At 38.5% G+C, this 21913-nt stretch overlaps 1 protein-coding gene across 4 annotated transcripts; it reads left to right on the forward strand.

Moving 5' to 3' along the window:
• The first annotated feature begins 4 nt into the window (after positions 1 to 4).
• On the forward strand, positions 5 to 21289 carry PROSER1 (proline and serine rich 1). Of its 4 annotated transcripts, none has more exons than XM_031615884.2 (13): positions 5 to 826; positions 3452 to 3517; positions 4558 to 4626; positions 4912 to 5006; positions 6609 to 6702; positions 7216 to 7326; positions 7972 to 8055; positions 9370 to 9448; positions 11882 to 11977; positions 12100 to 12144; positions 14396 to 16157; positions 16814 to 16961; positions 21089 to 21289. In XM_031615884.2, the coding sequence occupies exons 1-13, from the start codon at positions 782 to 784 to the stop codon at positions 21092 to 21094; spliced, it is 2700 nt and encodes an 899-aa protein (XP_031471744.1). In that variant the 5' UTR covers positions 5 to 781; the 3' UTR covers positions 21095 to 21289. The 4 variants fall into 4 exon arrangements, with proteins under 4 accessions (XP_031471744.1, XP_031471743.1, XP_089988828.1 ...); XM_031615883.2 differs by lacking the exon at positions 21089 to 21289 and adding an exon at positions 18272 to 21082; XM_090132702.1 differs by lacking the exon at positions 21089 to 21289 and having other exon boundaries at positions 16027 to 16157; positions 16814 to 16962.
• The last annotated feature ends 624 nt before the right edge of the window (positions 21290 to 21913 follow it).

Below are 21913 nucleotides of genomic sequence, written 5' to 3' on the forward strand. Positions count from 1 at the left end.
AAAAAGCAAAGAAGCCCTATGGAAGGACTCAGCGTTTTGAAGAGACACTCAGAGGCTGGAAAAGCTTCCAGACTGGCTCTCAGCTCCGCCATTTTGATCAGGCACTGTTGTAGACGACCAAGATGGGACAGGGCCTTCGGGCTGCTCTGTGACGTCATATCTGTGCGCCCAGCGCAGGCGCAGGACCGGCGGAGCGGGCAGTGCGGTCTGTGGAGCTTCTCGCTTATTCTCGCTTTGCCTCGCCCCGGCTCCTGTCTCCTGCGCTGCTGAGTCCCGCTTCGAAGTGTTCGGCCGCGCTCAGCCTCTGCGGCCGCCGGAGCAGAGCTGGCGGCGCGGCCATGGCGGCTGGCAGCGCTCTGCGAGCGGGTGCGGGCCTCGGAGCCGCGTGCTGAGGGGAGCGGCCCCTTCGGCCGTCTTTCTGCCGCTACCTCGGCCTCCTCCCTGCTCTGCCCTGCCCTGCCCTGCCCTGCCCTGCCCATCTCCTCCCGCAGAGCTGCGAGCGGCCCTGGGCCGTGTAGAGGCCGGGTGCGGGTTGTGGTGGGGCGTTGAGCAGCGCCCGGCGCGCTGCCTTTGTCTGCCTCCGGCAGCGCTGAGGGACCGACAGCATCCCATCCCCTCTCGTCTTACGCTGCTTATTTTAACCTTTTTTAAAACTTACGTATTTCTGTCTGCGTAAAGACTCTCGTTGAAGGCTTTGATTTAGATTTTTTTTTTTTTTACTTTATTTTTTGCGGTTGTTTTTCCTTCTATTCAAATACCTGCACTGAGTGAACTAATAAAGATGGATAAGAAATCATTTGAAACCGTGCTGGATGAAATTAGAAAGGTAACTTCTCATTTTGCATGTTAATTTAACTGTCTGGTGGTAGAATACTCCTCTTGAGGAATGTTCCATGTTAAATTGTGTACTGTAATTATCATTTGAGGCTTAAATAAAGACTAAATTATACCTCAGCTTGGAAAACCATAATCCAGCATTGCAGGTGCATCCTGGTCACTGTATACAGCAGCATCAGGCAGCTGTGCTGTGCTTGCTTGGTGTTAGGTAGTTTTATTTTCTCAGAAAACTGATCCAATGTCTACACTGTTACCATAGAACTAACAAGATGTGCTTGAAGAATGCTTATTTGAGATACATTGGCTTTTAAATGGTAATAAAAGCCAAAATAACCTATCAGCACATCGATCAGGGTGAAGGGATGCTTGGCTCATCCCGCTGAAGAAGTGAGCTTGTAACATGAGATGTATTTTATATACCACCTTTTATATGTACGTTTAGGAGACAGAACACACAAATCACACACTCTGGTGAGTTTCTAGGCTGCTTGCCATATTCAAATGCACATCTCCACCAGTTCACGAGCGTTTCCTTCCTCCAGGTTGGTCAATGTTCTGAACTCTGGTGATGTGTCTGCTGTTACAAAAGTGCTGAGCAAAATACTTGCTTGGTGTAGAAGGCAGAGGTACAGACCTGTTCCCTGACAGATGCTGATGTTTCTTTCTGCACGGAGCTCTGCTTTTGAAAAGGAAGCTAGAGATGGGTGGCTGGGGCAGTTCCTAACTGATGGAAATGGAAACAGAAAAATAAGTGTCAGAATCCTTTAGGATCACTGAGAGATGAGTGGAAGCATGGGTCCTGCCTTTTTTGGAAGTTCAAGCCTGGATAGCTAGTTGGGAGGTCAAGCAGAGGTGAGGAAACATCAGAATCAGTACGTGTTCTGCTGAAGCTGCTGTGGTGTGGAAGGGAAGGGTATGCACCAGGTGTTGTCCTTATGAGGGGCTGTCCAGAAAGGATCATTTGCTCAGTGTGTTATGGTACCAGAGGGTGCAGTTCCTGCTTGAGATGCAGCAATGGCCATGGTTGAAGTTATTCTTTTGGGTGATATTGGGGTACAAAGTGGTTTTGCACAAAAGACCCAGTGCTGTTTGCTGGCATAGTGGCACCTGTGGGTGTTTTGTATAAGGTCACTGTCATAAACTTCTCTTTATAAAGCAGGTTGGATATTGGGCATATATGTATATATACCTATGCTGTGTTACCAGCTAAGGATATGACACAATAATTCCAGGGTATGGATTTGCCTCCTAACCTAAGGACTGTCATGGGAAATATGGGGATAAAATCAGGGAACAGCCTGCATGTGAAGGACTTTTTCTGAGAATTGATGGAGGAAAGGAGCAATGTCTCAAGCATTACATCTGCATTGCAGCCCTTCAGAATACGTTCTGTGATTACTAAATACTACAGAGAAAAGGGTTTGGGGCATGGGAAGTCAGGCGTTTGTATTTCCTAATCTGCCTGTATTCCTGTAAACTGCATTTACTGCTTATCTAAGCATCAGTGCTGTGCTGTGTTAATACTAATTGTGCTGCCTCAGTGTAATCTTCAGCTGAATCTTTGTTGCTTTTTTTAAACTTCATGTGGAGGAATCTTCTTTACTATGTGACTCATTAGTCAATTGTGTTGACTATACCTTCCGCTTTCACTCCTACAATTAGCAGGAACAAATTATTTAAACGTCTTAATGTGCAGCTTTAGTGCCATCTTTTGCCATGCATATTTATGATAATTAAAAAAATAAACCAATGGTATGTACAGCAAAACAGAGTAATGCTTTTTGTTTTCTTATTGTATAGTTATCAGTTGTCAGTTTATATGCTGTATGACATGCTAGTTTTGTGTTGGGTTTTTCCCCACAAATATAAAAAGAAAAGGAAGGGAAAGAAAAAAAAAAAAAAAAAAAAAGAAGAGAGAAGTGCATTTTCCCTCTGACTTCAGCGTTTCTGATAGTTTCAGGCTCATGAAGAGGTATGGGAGTTTACCTTGAACAGTGTGCAAGTGGATTCTGTGCACCTGTGCTCCTGCAGGCAGTCTGCAGTAACAAAGACCTTCATTTCCATCTGTGTGGAAGGACATGGGAAAAAAAGAAAGAATAGGGGCAGGTTTTAGGGCTAAGACAACAAAGCCCCCTGGAGCAAACTTTTATCATGAACTTCATTCTGTATGTTGCAGTCTTGTTTCCCACTCTCCATAAATTCACTGAAGTAAGATACTCAGCTCATTATTTTATAGGGATGTACTAAGAGATTGTATGAATAACGATCTGTATTATCTTCAACATAAGGTTGATGTAAACGTTAGAGGCAAAAATAAGAATGAATATTATGTTTCTTTCAGTGTAGCTTTAAACCAAAGCAATATGAAATGAAATAAACAAAAAAAAAAGTGTTTTTTAAACAGAAAATTTCAATGACCTTTCTCTGCTTTTCAGTGTTCCCTTAATTAAGGAGAATGCAGTCACTTAGAAATATTGCAGTTAATGGTGTAAATGTCATTTTGCAAGGTCAAATATATTTTTTAGATTAATAGGTTTGTTTAACAGGACTGTGCTGTAATTATGATTTTTTGGGGGCTACTTACATGTCTTTTTTCTTTTTATGTATCTTCTAGGCTGTATTGACTGAGTACAAATTAAAAGCTATTGAATATGTTCATGGATACTTCTCTAGTGAACAGGTAAAGTCAACGCAGTTGCAAATTTAATGGGAGCTGTTGGTTTTGTCTATTCAGTAACATAGAATGTATCTCCAGTCATACTGAAGCTGAAGAGATTTATTTCCTCATTACTGTATCAACGTTAATCTGTTAAAAGTAGTTCTAAATTCTTTAGTATTATCAAACATTAGATTTTAGCTCCTCTTGCATGAGGAAAATTGGGAAAATAATCATGGAATTTGGAATTATTTTGCATAGATTTTCTAAAATTTTAAGTGTATAACCGCTGCCTTGCAAGGCATGGAACTCCTCCCCTATGAAGAAAGGCTGAGAGAGCTGGGGCTTTGCAGCCTGGAGAAGAGAAGGCTTTGGGGAGAGCTGAGAGCGGTCTTTCAGTACCTAAGGGAGGGCTGTAAGAAGGGAAAGGACAGACTCTTTAGCAGGGTCTGCTGTGACAGGACAAGGGGAAATGGTTTCAAACTAAAAGAGGGGAGATTTAGGCTGGATACAAGGAAGAAGTTTTGTACAATAAGGGTGGTGAGGCATTGGCATGGGATGCCCAGAGATATGGTGGATGCCCCATCCCTGGAGACATTCAGGATCAGGCTGGATGGGGCTCTGAACACCTGATCTACCTGTGGATGTTCCTGTTCATTGCATGGGAGTTGGACCAGACGACCTTTAAAGGTCCCTTCCAAATCAAATGATTCTATGATTTTTGGTCCTATTTGCAGGTTTTTTTTGTTTGCTTTTCTGCTTCCTATGTACTGTGGGAATTGTGTATATATAAAAATGCATAGTGAGGAATGTATGTGTGTTTTAAATACTTTAATAGAAAGTCTTCCCTTCGCAACGTAGGATTAGTTAGCAACCTGTTTGGATGTAAAAAGAGCATTAGGTACTTATGGACACTGAGGTAATCAAACATTACAACCAAACATTACAAAGTTGTCTATTTGGCTGTATAACACCATACTCTGTGAATGTAAAGAACATGTTGATACTCTTAGCACCATTTCTGATATACACAAAAGATTAATTGATGGACTTTTCTGATGCAGGTTGTTGAGTTACTGAGATACTTCTCCTGGGCTGAACCACAGCTCAAGGCAATAAAGGCTTTGCAACATGTAAGTTCTTATGTAATAATCTTCAGGAATATGTTCTCTCTTTTAATCTCATTTTAAATTTGTGATGTGTGCATTAGCAGTTACCCTTTAATTGTGTATCCTCTTCATCTCTCTTTTTATGGTCTCATAGTGTGAATGCACATAGAATCTCCTTCTCAGCAAGAGGAAAAGAATATTAAACATTTACTGAAATGCACGATACATTGCTGTTATTAAGTTCTCAATTTAAAATAATTGTGTTGCATTATTTTATATATGTTCTTTTCTTTCTTAATTGCTTTTCAGAAAATAGTGGCAGTCCCGGCATCAAAAATGGTTAATATTCTCAACTGTTTCACATTCAGTAAAGATAAACTTATTGCCCTTGAAATCTTGGCATCGTAAGTATCTCTCGTGTTGTATGTCCTTAAGATGTATTTGCTGTTTTTACTAATGTTTGACTATGTAAAACTTAATGTATTTCTAGAAGGAAGAAGTTAAGGTAAAGCACATATCTGCTATTGATGTGACTTTAAAAGACGACAAGCTCAAATTTGTTGTTCATCTGAGTCTTGTCTGTGCTGTTTCTGCCTGCTGGAAAACTGCTCCTTAGCCAGTATTTTTAGAGCAGTCTTCAGATCCTCACATGATGAGGGCCTTAAGCTTATTTCTATTTAATGAAATGTAAAGGGTTTGAGATGAGAGTATTCTGAGCATTTACTCTTTTGCATTTGAAAAGTCCTCTGATTATTACTTATGTAAAAATGTGTTAAGTGCTTCACTCAAATTGATACATTTGATTTACAGATCTAATGTCTATAAAAAGATTTACCTTTTACAATTGTATATATTGGAACTCTTCTGCCTGGTTTAGGGGATTTTTTATATGAAGTGTTCTGTTTTGTTATTGTTTGCATTGAGTATGTCTTCCTTGCATATGAACATTACAGCTTAGAGTTAGTTTGAATATCTTGAGTGGTATAAATATATGATATAAACATCCATAAAATAATAAGGACTGATGATATAGGCATGATCTTCCTTTTAGAGTTGAAGTGTGAGAAGCTGTATGAGTGCTCCTCTTTCAGACCAAAGCAAAACAGGGTAGCCTAAAGGCAGTTCAGTGGTATAATAAACTAACTCATTTTTCTTCTTGACATGGGATTGGTGCTCAGAGGCTCTTTTGTTGCTACACTTCAGCTGGTGTGATCATTCACATTTTAATATAGTCTTTCAGGTATTTTTCACGGCTTTATTCAACATTCTGCTGATTGTGTCTATTCTTATGTTTTCCTCCTTTGATTAGTTGTCCTGTAAGTGACTGAATTGTATTTTCAGTGTCTTGGCAGGAACATAGTACTTGACATCAGTAAAAATGTTGTGGTCAGGGTTATGAACAAGGCAAGTGGAACCAGGCATTAGCCTTCCTGTATGTGCACATTTTGTTGTTCTCTGTGCTATGTCTAGCTTCATTTTTGAAAGAGGATCAAGGGAAAAGGAAGGGTACTTTTTGGAGGTATCTGAGGAGTTTCTTTAGTACTGCAGAACACGGGTAGAGTAGCTAGGAGTTTCAGCTTAATTTTTCTGGAGTAAACAAGATGAAAATTTGTTTATCAGCCTAGTAAGCAGCAGTGACAAATTCAGTAGCTGGTGGTTTTTCCGCTCTGCTGGGAATTGTATGCTAGTGGCAATTAAAATTTTCTAACGAAGTGCTGTGATCCAGAATCCATTTTGTCAGCTTAGTTATTTTTATTGTAAAGTCTAGCCATCACTATCCGTGGTTCCATATTGATTTTGATACCATGTTTCACTTACAGGTATGAAGTCTATATTAAGGTTTTTGCTTTAGTAATAGTAGTAATGTTACAATCTGAACTTTTTATGTTTTTATTAATGAACTGTTGGATATTGGCTAAATAATTGTTGATCATTTTTCAATAGTGCATTATTTCTAATAAGTGTATAGAATGACAGTAATCCTTTGTCAACATCTCTATTTGTAGCAACATTGTTGATGCTCAGAATTACCGCCTTATTGAAGATCTATTCAGAATTAATATGTCAGAGAAGAAAAGGTGCAGAAGAATTCTTGAGCAGGTAGTCAAGATACTCTGTTTCTTTCATTCTGTCAAATGTAGTATTGTTTCTGTCTTTACGGTCATTGTGGGGTCAGGACTTCCTTTGAGGACTGCTGGGAACTGTTGGTAGAAAAGAGGATGAAAGAAGCAGTTAAAGAAAGATAAGAACTGTGTAGTGTATATGCAAGAAAAGGGAAGTTTTTGTCGGGCATTGGGATAATGTGGAGAAAGAGGGAGAGAAACATAACCAGTACTTGAGGAAACAGTCTGGGTTTGTTTTAGAGAACACCAAGTGCTTAACCCTAAATTCAGTACAAGCTGAGATGAGTTGAGTAGAGTTACTGAAAGCAAATGGGGCTTTGGCAGAACTTCACAAGGGCTTTTTGGCAAGAAGATCTGACAGATAAAGACAAAGCTTTGAGTTGTTCCCCGTAGATCGATTTATGCAGTCTAAATGTCATGAAATATTAATGCATTTCTTTAAAGCATTGAATTTTATAGCAAATGATGACCTCTCTTGATTACTTTGCAGGCTTCAAAAACGGGTTGTAAGGCTCCTCATGCTATGATATCATCCTGTGGCATGATTCCTGGCAACCCTTATCCCAAGGGCAAACCAAGCCGTATAAATGGGATTTTTCCAGTAAGCATTTGCTTTTCATGATGTTCTTGATTCAGGATTCATTATAGTATAACCAAAGTAGGATTCATACACATATGAGGAAAAGTGGAGTTAAAAGCAGTGATTTTAATTATATCATCCATTTCACTTTCACAGTGGACTGTAATTATTTTTATTTGCATATTCTTCCTATGCTGCTTTGTGTAAAAATTACTGCAAAAATAAGATACTGTTCATATATGGAGAACATTGTAAACTACAGCAATATTTGGCAGAATCAGGAGAGGTATAAGGAACCTCACTCGTACATAAGATGGCTTAATGTGATCACTGCAGTACTACTGATAACCTTAGAGTAGTTTTTGAGCAGTATTTCCTGTGAACACTTTAAGGAATGGAAGTGTAAGCTATCATGTCCACAGATCAAAATTCAGACTGACTGTTTAGTATGTATCTCTCTACAAAAGCCCAGTGTTACATACCCAGCTATTGGAATGCTCTTCTTTAGCATTTAACATCATTTTTTTTTTCCCCCCAAAACATGTGTTGCTCTTAAAATATTTGGAAACTCAAATGTAGTTCAGATATAAGGCAAATACGCCAGAAATTCTATAGCAAGATTTACTTCTAAAATAATCCCTAATAGTTGATTTTCTTTTGTTTCAGGGAACCCCCATCAAAAAGGATACAGAAGAATGTACTGGTGAAGGAAAAGGAATAGCAGCCCGTATACTTGGCCCATCCAAACCAGTATGTCTGATAAATGAATAAGTAAATGAAACTTTTAAGAAAAAAAGTCTAACCAACTGCAGATTTAATACGTCTTTTATATGAAATGTTGTTATGTTTCAAGAAGAATGTAGAGCAGTAATTTAAGCAAAGTTGAGTGAAGAATAAAGATATGTTCTAGAACAACGTGAACAGAATCAAGCTGTAGATTATATCTTTGGGGAATAGGATTCGCTAGTGGATACAGTGTGTGTGCTCATTCAAGCAGAATTTAAATTACAGTAGCAGAAGAGAAAACTAAAAGCAGTTTTAGTACTCCATTATAAGCTAGTGGAATTTTTAGATACAATATATGCAATTTTGTGTTACAGTCTCTGGGGTTTTCCTTCATGAACATAAAAAATGCTTGCATCATAGAAATGTGAATTATGGAAGTGATTTAGGAAATACTTGTTTCTTAACATGGTTGATCTATATTTCAAAATTTTTAAACGTGTGACAAACTTTCAGTGAACCTGATACTATCTAGAATTACTGTCCTAATGTTTTATTTCCACTTGTATTGTGAGCTGTTTCCCACTAAGTGGTATTATTTTGAAGTATAATGTAATACTCATAAGTATTTGTCAGTTTTAAATATGCTAAATCTTTAAAATGAGAATTCAGTCCACAGCTGCAGAGTGTGAAATCAACAAGGCAGGAAGGAGTTCTCTTTCCCACTTGTGCTCAGTAGGTATTTTAGTTCCTAAAAGGGACCTTTCATTACCTAAAGGAGCCTTACAAGAAGACTAGAGAAGGACTCTTCATCAGAGACTGTAGCAATAGGACGAGGGTAATGGCTTTAAACTAAAAGAGGGGAGATATTGATTAGATATTAGGAAGAAATTTTTTACTGTGAGGATAGTGAGACCCTGGAACAGGTTGCCCAGAGAAACTGTGGATGGCCCTTCCCTGGAAATGTTTAGTGTCAATGTCAGGCTAGATGGCGTTTTGGGCAGCTTTGTCCAGTGGAAGGAATCCCTGCCCTTGGCCGGGGGAGTTGGAACTCAATGGTCTTTCTGATTCCTTCCAATCCAAGCCATCCTATGATTACATTAAAATGTAAAGTTGTACTAGTTATGTTTGTTTCATTCTTGAGAAAGAATGAAATATATGCAGTCAGTATGGATATTACAGAGAAATCTGATATCGTGAATATTTTCACTGTGGAGAACAGCAGTTCTGAATGTTAGCTTTCTGACAAAAATTAGGTAATGCTTTCACTATTCTTCCATTTTTATTTTACTTTTTTTTTTTTTTTTTTGTTATTGTTGTTGTCTGTTTTTGTTTATGTAGGCTCCATCAACCTACAATCCACACAAGCCTGTTCCATACCCCATCCCACCATGTCGGCCACATGCAACTATTGCACCAAGTAAGGCTTCTGTGTGTTTTTATCTTGATGCTATTGTTCCATCCATTTGCCTTTTAATTAATATGTCAAGTGTCAGTTTCTCTGACCACAGTTAGATCTGAAATTGGCTTGTGCTACCTAAGCATGTTCTGGATACTGGTTTCTGCCTTTTCCTGCCGTGAATGCAAAATTGCTAAAAAGATGAATATATACTGACTTATTTTTCCAACATCCATATTGTGAGAAAACTTCAGTGTCCTGTTCTGAGAACAGTGTAGTTCATTGATGAGAGACACTGTGTATGTTAGATAAGATTGAGACTGTGTATCCATTTTAATCTTTTACAAAGGTTTGGACTTTGGCTTGACAAGTCTGTTGACTTGTTGCTGTCATGTCAAACATAAGATATGGTCAGGTTCAGCCCTATACTGGATGGGAATATGTAGGAATTTGCTGAATAGCAGGGACCTCTTCCTTAATTGACCTCAGTAAAAGCACTTTCTTGTCTCCTCATCACAATGGAACACTGTTTCCTAAAATAAAAGTTTAGACTTTTACATGAAGATTTCAGACTCAGAAGGGGCATGGCATTTGCACTTGCTGTATTATGTTTGATCTGATTACTCCTAGTCACATGCCTCATGCAAGATCAAGCCTTTCTTTATAAGCTTTTCTCTTCTTGTTCTACTGCATCAATTGTTTGATTCAAGACATTTGTGGTAGCAATGCAATTAGTAGCACTTCTGTCACTGGTAACTGTAATCCATCCACCTAAATGCTCTTCCTAGCAAATGACAAAAATTAGTGACACAGGCTTTGCTAGCAGTACTCTTAAATGGCCATTTCTTTGAAGTGGGAATTTGAAGATCTCATGGTTCGGCTCTGGTCTTTTTGTGCAGCAGATGGAAACTTGTTCTAAATTTGCCATTCTGTGAAGAGCTCTGGTCTGCAAGCTTGCTTTTCACTGATTTCAGGGAGATTTTAAGGCATTTCTGTGAGAAAGCATGTTATGTTATTTAGCATGGATATTAAAGGGTGAGTCATCTAACAAACATAATGTCTACAAATGTCTTTATAAAGAATCTAGAAAAGTAGGCACTACTAGTGGGTAGAGTAAGTCTGATGACTTGTGTCCTAGAAGTGCTTTACTCTCCAAAAAGCATACAGGAAACTTGCAAATAGCCCTAATTTATATTACATAAATCCTATGTGAAATAAATTGGGACGCAAAGTTTGTCCTGTGGCTGCACATAAATACTAGTGCATTTTAGATATGAAGTAGTTTTCGAGGTCTCAGGGCCTTGTTAAACTTCAACACAATTTTAAAAAACCTTTGTGATAAGGGCACTGATGATAAATACACATACATATAAAATAACATTTGATGAGATTGCAGTTGTTGATCTATAACTATTGAATCTGATTCCAGCAATGTTTAGAAAGATTGGAATGATGTTTTATTTTCTGCCTCTTATATGTTTTGATGTAGCTTCTGCTTCCTCTGAGACACAGTGATTGTTAGTTCACAGAGTTACTTCTCTGATTTTGGGCCATGAATTATCCTGCAAGAAGAACCACATGAAAGTATGAAATGAGAGAGGACTTTTAAAAGTGGATTGCTGCTTTTTGAATATTTTTTAAGTGGTGCCTTTAGCCATGAAGCATAAGTTAGTATATTCTTAAAACAGTCATTCAGGACCATTGTGGATTGTATGTATATTCCTATGGTTTAAGTTCTGATGCTCTTCATCAGAAATGTATACCACAGGTGCACAGTAGCAGTTTGGGTTGCTCTAACCCAAGAGCAATTCTAAAGAATAAAGAAGAGAAAAAGGTATTTTAGTCATGTTCAGTACAAGAAGTACTTTATATAAAAATTATCTGCTGTTCCACTTCAATCTCTTTACATTTAAAGACACACTGAAGAGTGATAGATTAAGAATTTGGTATGCATAGAGATGGGACGTCATTCTCTACATTTTCTCAGTAGTAGTGGAGGGCTTGTCATGATCATCGATATGTTTAGCTCTTTTGTTTATTAAGGCTTTTCATGTTAGAGGAGGAGTTGCACCAGCTGTTTAAGTTAGGAATAGGAAAAAAAGAAGTGAAGCTGCAGACACTGACTTTTTCCTCCCATTAAGCTGTTCAAGTAACGTGGAAAGAAAGCAGTTGAAACCTGGCTTTTCCAGGCTGTTTCAAGGTGAAAAAATCAAAATTCAGTTTCTGCTATGTTCTGCTGTAAAAACAATTAGAGATCTTCTCTTCCTAAAACTTGGATCATAATGTGTGTCACTCAGGTAGATAATGTCAAAAACCCAAACAATTAATGGCTTTGACTTCTTAGTGAAGAGATGTCTTAAAATCTTGATAATAGTCTTTTTAACGAAAGACACTGGGTCATTCAGATATGGGTTCTTCTGACAAATAAGATGTTTACTGCATTTCTTCTTTTAGGTGCTTACAACAATGCTGGCTTAGTTCCAATGGCTAATGTCATAGCTCCAGGCTTACCAGCTCCTTCAACATACACTACTAATCAAGGGGTGTCAGGTAAAGCGCGTATAGGTTTAAAAGTGTTGAAGATATTTTCTCCTCTTTCTTTGTTATGACTGGATTATTCATTGCTGGAGTTCTGTTTGCTTTAAAATAATCAGCTGTTGTTCTGTGTTTAGAAAATGAAGACCTTTCCAGCCAGGCAAAACCTTCCCAAAATCAAGGTAAATTCAGATCCGCAGGGGGTTTATCATGTTGATTGTAACTCTGTTAATTGTTCAGAAAATGTAAATCATGTATTTGTTTAGTATGATTTTCATAAGCATCGAAGTATTTAATTACAGTTGAAATATAATCCCTTGAGAACTGATAAAAATTCATTTCAGGCATTTGGCACTTACAGTTGTTGAAACATTAAAATCTGGCCTTCTGTGTTAGCTCATTAGAGTTTTATCTTCTTGAGCATCTGTGTATGCATTTAAGAGTTCATATAAAAAGCTAAATCAAAATATGCTTTCCAGTATAGTGTATTGAAACACTTCATTAATATTTTTTGCAGTTGTTAAAACCTTGGACCTCTATTTGAAAATCTATTCACATTTTAATTCCATATATTAGTTGCAATGGGAGACTAGGAATACAAAATAGACATAGTCTTTGTTCCTAGTTTGTTGAAACCCATATCTAGAATATCTTAACTGTTAAATTCAGGTATGTCTACCTGCAGTTTTGTCTTGTGCTTTAAATTTCAGTTATTTTTGCAGAAGGGAGTTATGCATGTGTTGGTCTGTATATGTGTGGTACTTGGTGTACTGAGGTTTGGTAATTGAGGTGATAATAATACAAATAGTAATAATAAATCCCATGATGGACTACTAGTACAAGATTTTTGATAATACTTTGGTAGCTTTGACAAATATAAACTGAGAACTTATGTATTGAATCAGGCATATTAATATTAAGAAATACCCAAAGAGATAACACAATTGTGATAAGTTTAGCTTCTGTAAGAACTTCTGGAGAAAAAAGACCATATACTTTGTCTTTTCTTCTCTGTGCTCAGACGTGGCAGAGCAGAAAGGCTGCTATTTCAAAGAATCACTTTATACATATATACATACCCTTTAAGTGTGAATGTATTTTTACGAGGTAGTTTATACAGGTTTATACAGGTTGTAAGGAGTCAAATAGTCTCTTAGGAAGAGAAATTCAGTAACAGCTTTGAGTTCTGTTGCAGCTGTGTTTCTCTGGTGATTATCTTTGCTGGGCTAGAAATTGTGATCATTGGGAGAGTATTCAGCTTGGAAGCAGGGTGAAGGAAAATACAGAATCCAGAGCAGAGCAGTCTGGGTTTAGATTTTTGGAAAAGGCTATATAAAAGGAAATGACTTGTTTGCAACCTTTCTCACTTTAGAGTTTCAAGATGCATAAAACAGGAGTCTATCACATGAAGTTACGTCCAAGATTTTAAAGATTCCATTTTTCATTTAGTTTATGCATAGAATTTGGGTGAGAGAGAAATCCAACCTATTGGGCCTATAGGAGATGAGTTTGGCCAATTGCATCGGTGATTTGCTTACAGTTGAACTGACCATTTTTAAAGTAAATTAAAATTACAAGGGTTGTTTTGAGAAGAATGATTAATTACATATTACACAGGGTACTAGATGTAGAGATACCAAGGCTCTTGATGTGCCAGCCTTCATAAAATGCAGTTTCTGCCCTGAACTCTGACAGTGTGCCTTCTTGTTTTCCTCCGGCTTGACTTGTCTCTTTCACTTGCTTTGTAGGGTTGATACAAATTAATATTCCTAGTGTCAGGTGGTCGCCTCAATTATAGATGCCTGACTTCCAACTTCTAGCAATATTTGTTGATAAGGTCAAGTGACATTGTCAGTTTAATACTGTAGTGTGATACATTAATTTAAAAGTGTACCTTCTTAGAATCAAAGTATGAAGGAAACACAGTGAAGAGAATGACCTGATTTTGAAAGAAAGAAAAATACCAGCACCTGAAATCAGCTTTCTTCAGATGTTGACTAAACTTCTCTGAAATCATGATACATTGAATTAACTGATTCTGAAGGAAATTCTGACCTTCAGTGAGAGTGAATGCAGAGGAGCCCAGGTGATCCAATGCCAATAGATACAGGTGTTTACCTGTATCACGTAACTATTCTTACAGAGTATACTTGAATATCTAAACTGTCTTGCATGAGATTATGAAGAGATGGTAGATGTCACAAAATGTTTAGAAGAAAAGTAGCCTACATAATGTACAACTTGTGTGATGTGTTTGTACGTACCTTTTTGTTTCGTTTTTGTAGTTTCCAGTGTGGATTGTTTATATACAGACATTGTATGTTAGCTATTGCCTGTGTTTCATTTTTTGAAATGCTGTATAAAATGTGTTTGTGTTGATTTCAAATATTTCTGACAGTTTCAAGTATTCTTACCAGTTTTGTTTCTTTCCAGCTTTTTCTGCACAAACGAATCAGCTCTTTACTCCTCATGGTTCTAATCCTTCAACACCTGCTGCTACTCCAGTCCCTACCCCATCACCTGTCAAGGCAATAAGCCATCCATTAGCACCTGCAACTCCACTCATCTCTGGGATGAACATGTCTACCCCTGTCCTTCCTGTTTTCCCGGGACAGGTCTCCTCCTCCATCCATACATCTCAGCCATCCACGCCAACCCCTACAGTCATCAAATCCCTTTCATTACCTGGTGTTCCTGTCACATCTGTACACAGTGCAACCTCTACTCCCATCCCTGCAGTTTTCTCTGGGCTGGCTTCTATACCCTCTGCTACACCAGCTCCACAAGGCTCTTCCACACCGTGTGCTACACCTGCACCTAGTGAAGCTTTTGCATCTGCTACTACACCATTTGCTGGTCTCCCTTTTTCTGCAGCCTCTTCAGTTGCTTCAGCTAGTAATCCCACTCCATTGTCATCAGTTTTTGCTGGACTTCCTCTGTCCTTGCCACCCAGTGTCCAAGGGATTTCTAGTCCTGTTCCCTCAACAATTGCTAATTCTCCTGCCACCACCATTCCTGGTTCACTTAGCTTGCCTAACCCTATTTTGTCTGTCTTAAAGGGATTTCTGACATCAAATGACGCTTCATTAATCAATTCATCTGCTTTACCTTCTGCTATGACAAGTGAACTTGCTTCTTTATCTGCTCTTGCTAATCAAAGCTCTGACCCTCCCACGTCCTCTGTCAAATGTTATACTCCATCAGCCACTCCCACCTCACAGCGTTCCTCCACGCCCGGGCTGGCCATTTTTCCAGGTCTTCCATCCCCATCTGTGACCAGCTCTAGTTCCACTCCTCCAACATTGCCTGCACAGTCACCTTTAACCACCTCACCATCAGTTATGCCAGTCAACTGTGGCTCATCCGCCTCCCTCTTGCATGGCACAAGCCCTACTAATCCCGACCAGCAACTCTCATCAACCCCAGTTGCCACAAGTATCCCACAAGTTTTGATCAAAACAGAACCCATGAGTCCTACCCTCTCAGCCTTCAAAGGTCCTTCTCACTCAGCTGGCCCTTCTCATGGCACTATAGGGCTCTCAGCGCTCGGGCGTGCATACACCTCAGCAGCGTCAGTGCCAGTCAGTTTACCCAGCTCCCTGAATCCAGCACTATCAGGTCTCTCCTCTTTGAGTGCTCCTCTAAACAACCCCAATTCTCTGGCTTCCATTTCCCTCGCCCCACATGGCTCCACCGCTCCCATTGCCCCTGTATTTAATGGACTTCCTCCTTTCACATCTCTAACCAGTAACTTTGCTTTTACTGGTAATCCAGCACTTACACCACCCGTCACTCTCCCAGGGTCTTTGTTAGCTACTCCAGCCACTACTGCTTCAGCTGTGTCTGCCCCTCATGTGAATTCCACAGCCGCCGTACTCTCAGGACTCGCCGCCTCAGCAACAGTCTCTGCTCCACCCTTTTCGCTTAACTTGTCCAGTGCCGTCCCTTCCCTTTTTTCTGTTGCCCAGGGACCTCTGGGATCATCAAACCCATCCTTCCCTGGTTTTCCTGTCTCTAACACACCCTCTGTCACTCCTGCTCTCCCTTCTTTCCCTGGCCTCCAGGCATCCTCTGCAGTAGCAGCAGTTGCACCGTTGCCGGCAGCTGCCACAGCCCCATCTCCGGCTCCGGTCCTGCCAGGGTTTGCCTCGGCCTTTAGCTCAAACTTCAACTCTGCACTTGTTGCACAGGCTGGGTATGTTTTTGTTTCTGAAGGAGCTCGGTACCACTTATTTTTCTCTTGAGCAAGACTCTGATTTTACTTTATACGTAGACCTTATTTTCAGTCCTAGTTAGTAATTATGATTAATTTGTAAACTTAGTTCTCTAGTAGATTGCCACTGGTCTTTGGAAACTAAATGGTGTTTACTAAATAGGTTGTACTCAGTAGTCCCAGTTACCACAGGCTAATCCATTGACGTGCTGAGTGATCTCATTTCTCAGATGAGAATACTTGGCACCTCCTAGCTTTTACACAGATGGATTCCATGCTGGCATCCATTGACACATCCAGATAACAGCAGACAATGTTTTCTATGTTTTAAGGAAATACTAAGCATTAACTTTTGTCTATAAAGTTTTTTTTGTATGTAGAGTAGGTACAACCAAGGTATAAAAACTTCTCAGTTCCCTCTTAAGTATATTGTGTCCCAAATGGTCTTGGTTTGTATATGTGTGAATAATTTCTAGGTAGGTAGAGACCAGGCTTTGTTTGCAAATTCTGGCCTTTGTGAAGCTTAGAAAAAGAGATGCTTTTCTCATTTGTATAGATACTGGTTTATATAGAGCGAAAGATAGGTTAACATTTGATACGATTGTTCCTAATAACAACCACATCTTGATTTCTTTCAGCTTGACTTCTGGACTGCAGACACCAGGAAATGCAGTTTTTCCTGGTCTTTTATCTCTCCCTGGTATCCCTGGCTTCCCCCAAAGTGCCGCACAGTCTTCCTTACAGGAATTGCAGCACAGTGCGGCCGCACAGTCAGCACTGCTACAGGTAAGGTGCCCGTTTCTGAATACTGTTCTGCTTCCAGTACCTACTTGAATATGTACTTGGGTGTTAACTTCTTGGGATTATTTTAACCAAGTAAACCTGTAACATGTTTGAGAACTGATTACAAGGATAATGGTAAAGAACAAATCAGATGAATTTCTTACTGAAGGTTTGGGGTAATAATCAATGCACAGTGCTTCTGAAAGTCATTAATGTAATGAAACCCTTTTTGAAAACTATGCAGAATGAGGAGTGAAAGATGAAAGAAAAGGCAAGCACGTAAAATTTTCATAAGATTTGTTTTAAACCTAGTGAGCTGGTCACATAGCTGCAAAATCTGTGCTCAGTTCCAGCCTGACATTTTAATACTTAAAGATTTCTGTGGAAAACTGTTTTATTTATGTACCTTTCTGCATCTTCCAGCAAATTTTATTGACTTTGTTGCTGTGCCTTTGTCTTAATAGTTCCCTATAATATAAACCTGAGGTGGCCTTAGGTAACGTGTAGCTTCATCATCTCTCTCATTTGTGCAGTCATCAACATACAGAGACTAACTGAAGCTATCATCAGAATTTGTATTTGATAACTGAAATGCTTATTTTGTCTTTTGTTAAAAAGGACTTACGTACAGATTAAGAATTGTAGCAGGGCTTTTGTTCTTCCATCCAAAATACAGGCAGTAAAGTGTCTTGAATTATTGATTTCTCTGTTCTGTGACAAATGAATTTTTGAGAGGGAGCATATGGCTAATACTGTTTAATGTGCAAAACACTGTCAGATACCTCTGAAATAGCAGGGGAAATGTATCAAAACAAGCAAATTACTTAATCTCAACTATGTTTTTTGTAGCTCAGAGAATTATTCTGTGGAAATCTACATACAGAGGTTGCTTTGGAGAAATGTTTTTTCTTGTTTACGAGTTCCAGTCACTGAAATGAACATTTAGATACTCAAGCTATGTAGATGAAGAAGGCTGAAAGTCAGTGAAATGCTACAGCTCCTGATTAAGCTATGCTTTCCAAATCAGCTGTGGCTTCCAGCATTGGAAAATAAATGCCAATAATGCTTCTTCATCTTTCCTGTTAATCCAGCTGCTTTCTCACTCTGGTATTTCGGAGCAATAATTGCACTGCAGTTTAACACATGCATACAGCAGCATTGCTCATCTTCATTCTTTGCATACTTCAAATGATACTTTAAGTAATTGCTGTTTTGGCTTGAGTGGGATTGGTATTGTGGCTGAAATTTTGCTTGATTTAGGTTTTTGTTTGTTTTTATCTGTGCTGTTTCCTAACTTCTTCTCTTCCTTGAAGGCACATTCTGCTTCTGCTCTGGAGAACTATACAGCTCAGCCTGAAGGTTTTGCTAATTATCCATCAACACCAGGAACACCATTTTCATTGCAGACAAGTCTGCCCCAGAGTGGATGGCAATAAATACCAGATATTTTTAAAGACTGCAGTGGTTGCTTGACAGAGCCTGGTCCTATTCACTTTGAAGGCTGACTCCACTTTAGTGAGAGCGCTCTGCTTGAGTGGGAGCATGGTTTGAACTGGGGAAGGAGGGGAAACTGTGAGGATAAAATGATTCCAGGCAATTGTATTAGATATCAAACTTAGTTTGTGATTGCATTTTATTGATTCAGGGTCTGATCCTGAAAGTTGCTGAGCATCCTTGACTCTCTTTGTAGTTTATAAATTGGAATGTTTGGTTTCTTACAGGATCAAGAGCATTCAAACAGGCATTTGTGTAAATAGAGCAATTGGCTAACAAATCAAATGGGGAGAACAAGTATACTTAATTGTGTGTATAAGCACCTATTCTTCTGTTACATTTTGTATGGTATATGTGGTTAATATGGAATAAGACCTAGAATGAAATTTGATAATTAAAGCTGTAGATGATCTTTAGATGCACACCTCTGTTTGTGCATAGATCAAGATCAGTTTATGGTTCTTCAGACCTTCTGCCATTATGTCTGAGGATCTCCTGTTAGCATCAATAGGAGTAAGGGGAGATCAGAGGGTCTTGGGAATATTTTTACACTTTGAATTATAGTCATGGGCTTGCTGCTGAATTGTGTACTCTGTCAGAATCAGAAGGAGAGAACTATGAAATGATAATGTATTTGGATAGAAGTGGATTATGTCTTACTGGAGTATGGTTTAGCTAGCTGGAAATATGTCTTTCCAAAGTCCATAAAAAGCCTTTTAATTTGCATCTAAAATAGTGTTCAATAACATTTTCCCTGCCCCCACACCTCTCTGTGGATGAAATAATTGTACTGCGGATAGGTTGCCTATCCGGCACTTTTGACTGCAGACTTTTGTGAATGTTTACAGACATGGGTCAAGTTCTTCTTTCCCTTATATTTACAGGCCCACTGGTTTTATTTTGTTGGCTATAAACCACAATTTGATGGTGCTTACGAGTTATCCTGTGAATATAAGTGGGAGCAGAATTTGGACCGTGGGATTTTTAGTATTTTTCCTTGGAAAACGTACATGATTTTAAAGGCATATAGCTAAATTAACTGTATTGGTTAGGAAGGGTTATGATGCAGTATATAGAAAGGTCTTGCTTTGTTAGTGAAATTCAGTTGTGCACTCCTCTAATAATGTTAGTACCTGTGGCAATGTGTAACACATAATTGAATATCATCTATTTAAGGTAAACTCTCAGTCGTGTCAATAGAGATGAATGATATTCAATCCTGTGGTTAAATTAAAACATAGAGGATATGATACTGTAGAAAAGCTCTGCACCTAGAGTTTTACTTTTTTAAAGATGAATTCTGCTGGGAGATGTTGCTAATGTATTTTCTTTCAAGATGTGAACAAACTTTTTTAGAGCATTAATGGAAATTCATGTATTGGTTTTTAACACAATTTTTTTAAATAAAAAGTTTACAGTCATGGCAAAAAGTCTTTGCTGACTATTTACCTATTTGCTTAAAATAGATGAATAAACTTGTTTTTACTAAGACACTTCCTAATGTTTGATGCTACTTATGCAGGTTTTTATGGTGCTGAATTATCTATAGAATTATAAAATAGGTTTCCTGAAGAGTGATAATAGAAGTACTCTATGAAGTGTCATTTAGGTAGAAAATGCAAATAGTGTCCTAGACACTTTGTCAGTATTGGGCTTGTCTTGCATTTTCATAATCAAATTGACATATTACTTTAAACTATATTGCACATTCACATTTTTTATTTTATGAAAGTGGTTGTTTTCACATTGATTCTCTGCTTTGAACTTCTTTTGAAATTAATGCCTTACCTATTGACTCCGGAAATTTGTGGAAAAAATCTCAGCCATCTTTCAGTACTACTCATTTTTTTAATGAGAATTTTTTAATGATTTGTAGATCACTTGGAAAAGGAGAAAATAAAAATGTAGGCATCTCACTGAGAAGTGATTGTCTTTCACCCTGCATATGTGAATATACATGTAGTTCAAAATCGGAAATCATTCTGTAACCTTACTGAGGTGCTAAGTTTGATCTCTGGTTTGGGCCCTACTTTCCTAACCAACCAAGCAATCAAACAAAAAGCTTAAGCTAACTTAGTTCACCTTGTAGTCAAAATCATGTGTCAAACATCAGCCTTTATGTAGTGTTTCATCATATGTAAGTAGTTCCTGTGTCAGTTTTTGGAAGCATGTATTGAGTAGTTATGGATTATTTGTTTGTGGTGAGCTTTTTCCTGTTTGAACTTGAAACATCTCCAGGGTACCTAAGAGATCACGAAGCTTTGTTTCTCCATATTAAGTCAGGTGAGAACTAGTGAAATTTTCACTGTTTGAAAAGTTTTTTTTCCTGAAACACTGTACTTCATAAGTGGGGCCTACCTACTGGGAAATGTCCTTTACCAAGGGAAGAGTTTTCCATGTGCAGCTGGTGTCGTGTCAGCTAGAAGCTTGTCATCAGTCTCAGACAAGTACACAAATTGGTTAAGAAAAAATTAAATTATCAACAGTTCCTCTCTATAATGAGCTCTTTTTTACTGAAGCATGTTGAATAGGACATTGTACATGGAACTTTTCAATGGTTAGGATTAAGGTAAGTTTCATTTCATTAAAAAGTCTCTCCTGATGTAAAACTGTTTTTTATTAATTTTTCTCCTCAGGAATAAAGTCAGTGTTGTGCATTGCAGCTTGAAGCCAACTCCTGTGACCCAGCCATGAAATTTCTGAAGAGGATTATTTGTCCTATGCGCTCTTTCATACTTACTTGAGCACCATGTTTAAAGAGACAGGGAAAAGTCTGCTCCTGAGGCAAACGATGCCAGATCATACACTGAAATTTTCTTTGGAGAGGACTGTTGGTGTGTGACTCAAGTCTGGACTAATTATGGTCTGATTGTTCAGTTGCTGATTACTGCTGTATTTCAGTTATGCTGAGAGACTACAAAGTCAGGTGCAGTGAAATGTTATTTGAAATAAAAACTTTATTCACAACAACAAAGAGAAGCTATTGGGAGAGTTTTTGCAAATGCAAGTTTCACTGTTTCAAGTGCTCTAATTGCAGTTACACAATTCCTTTCATGTTTAGTATAATTGTTTTGTCATCTTCTTCCTCTGACTTGCAGTGGCATGGTGTGAGCTTGTGTGGGCCTGGAATGAAACTCACCACGATATGAGCATTCTTACTTTTGTGTCAGTTGTCTGCCTCTCTTGGTTGAGATGCAGGGAACCCATTTGATTGATTCTGTCTTATATTTACTCATGGTCTCACAAAGTAATCAGTGGTGTCAACACCTTCCTGTCATCTCACCATCTTCTGCTGTAAGGAGCATGCTTTGCAGGGGAGTTGGACTTGATGATCTCTAGAGGTCCTTTCCAACCCCTACAATTCTGTGATTCTGTGGTCTTCTGTTCTAGAAAGCTGATACCATTTTCACTCAAAAGGAGGAGGAGCAATATGGTGATGTTCCTACAAGTAGCAAGATGTT

This window comes from Phasianus colchicus, chromosome 1 (genome assembly GCF_987193195.1).
Source record: "Phasianus colchicus chromosome 1, bPhaCol1.hap1.1, whole genome shotgun sequence".
In the NCBI taxonomy this organism is placed as follows: Eukaryota; Metazoa; Chordata; class Aves; order Galliformes; family Phasianidae; genus Phasianus; species Phasianus colchicus.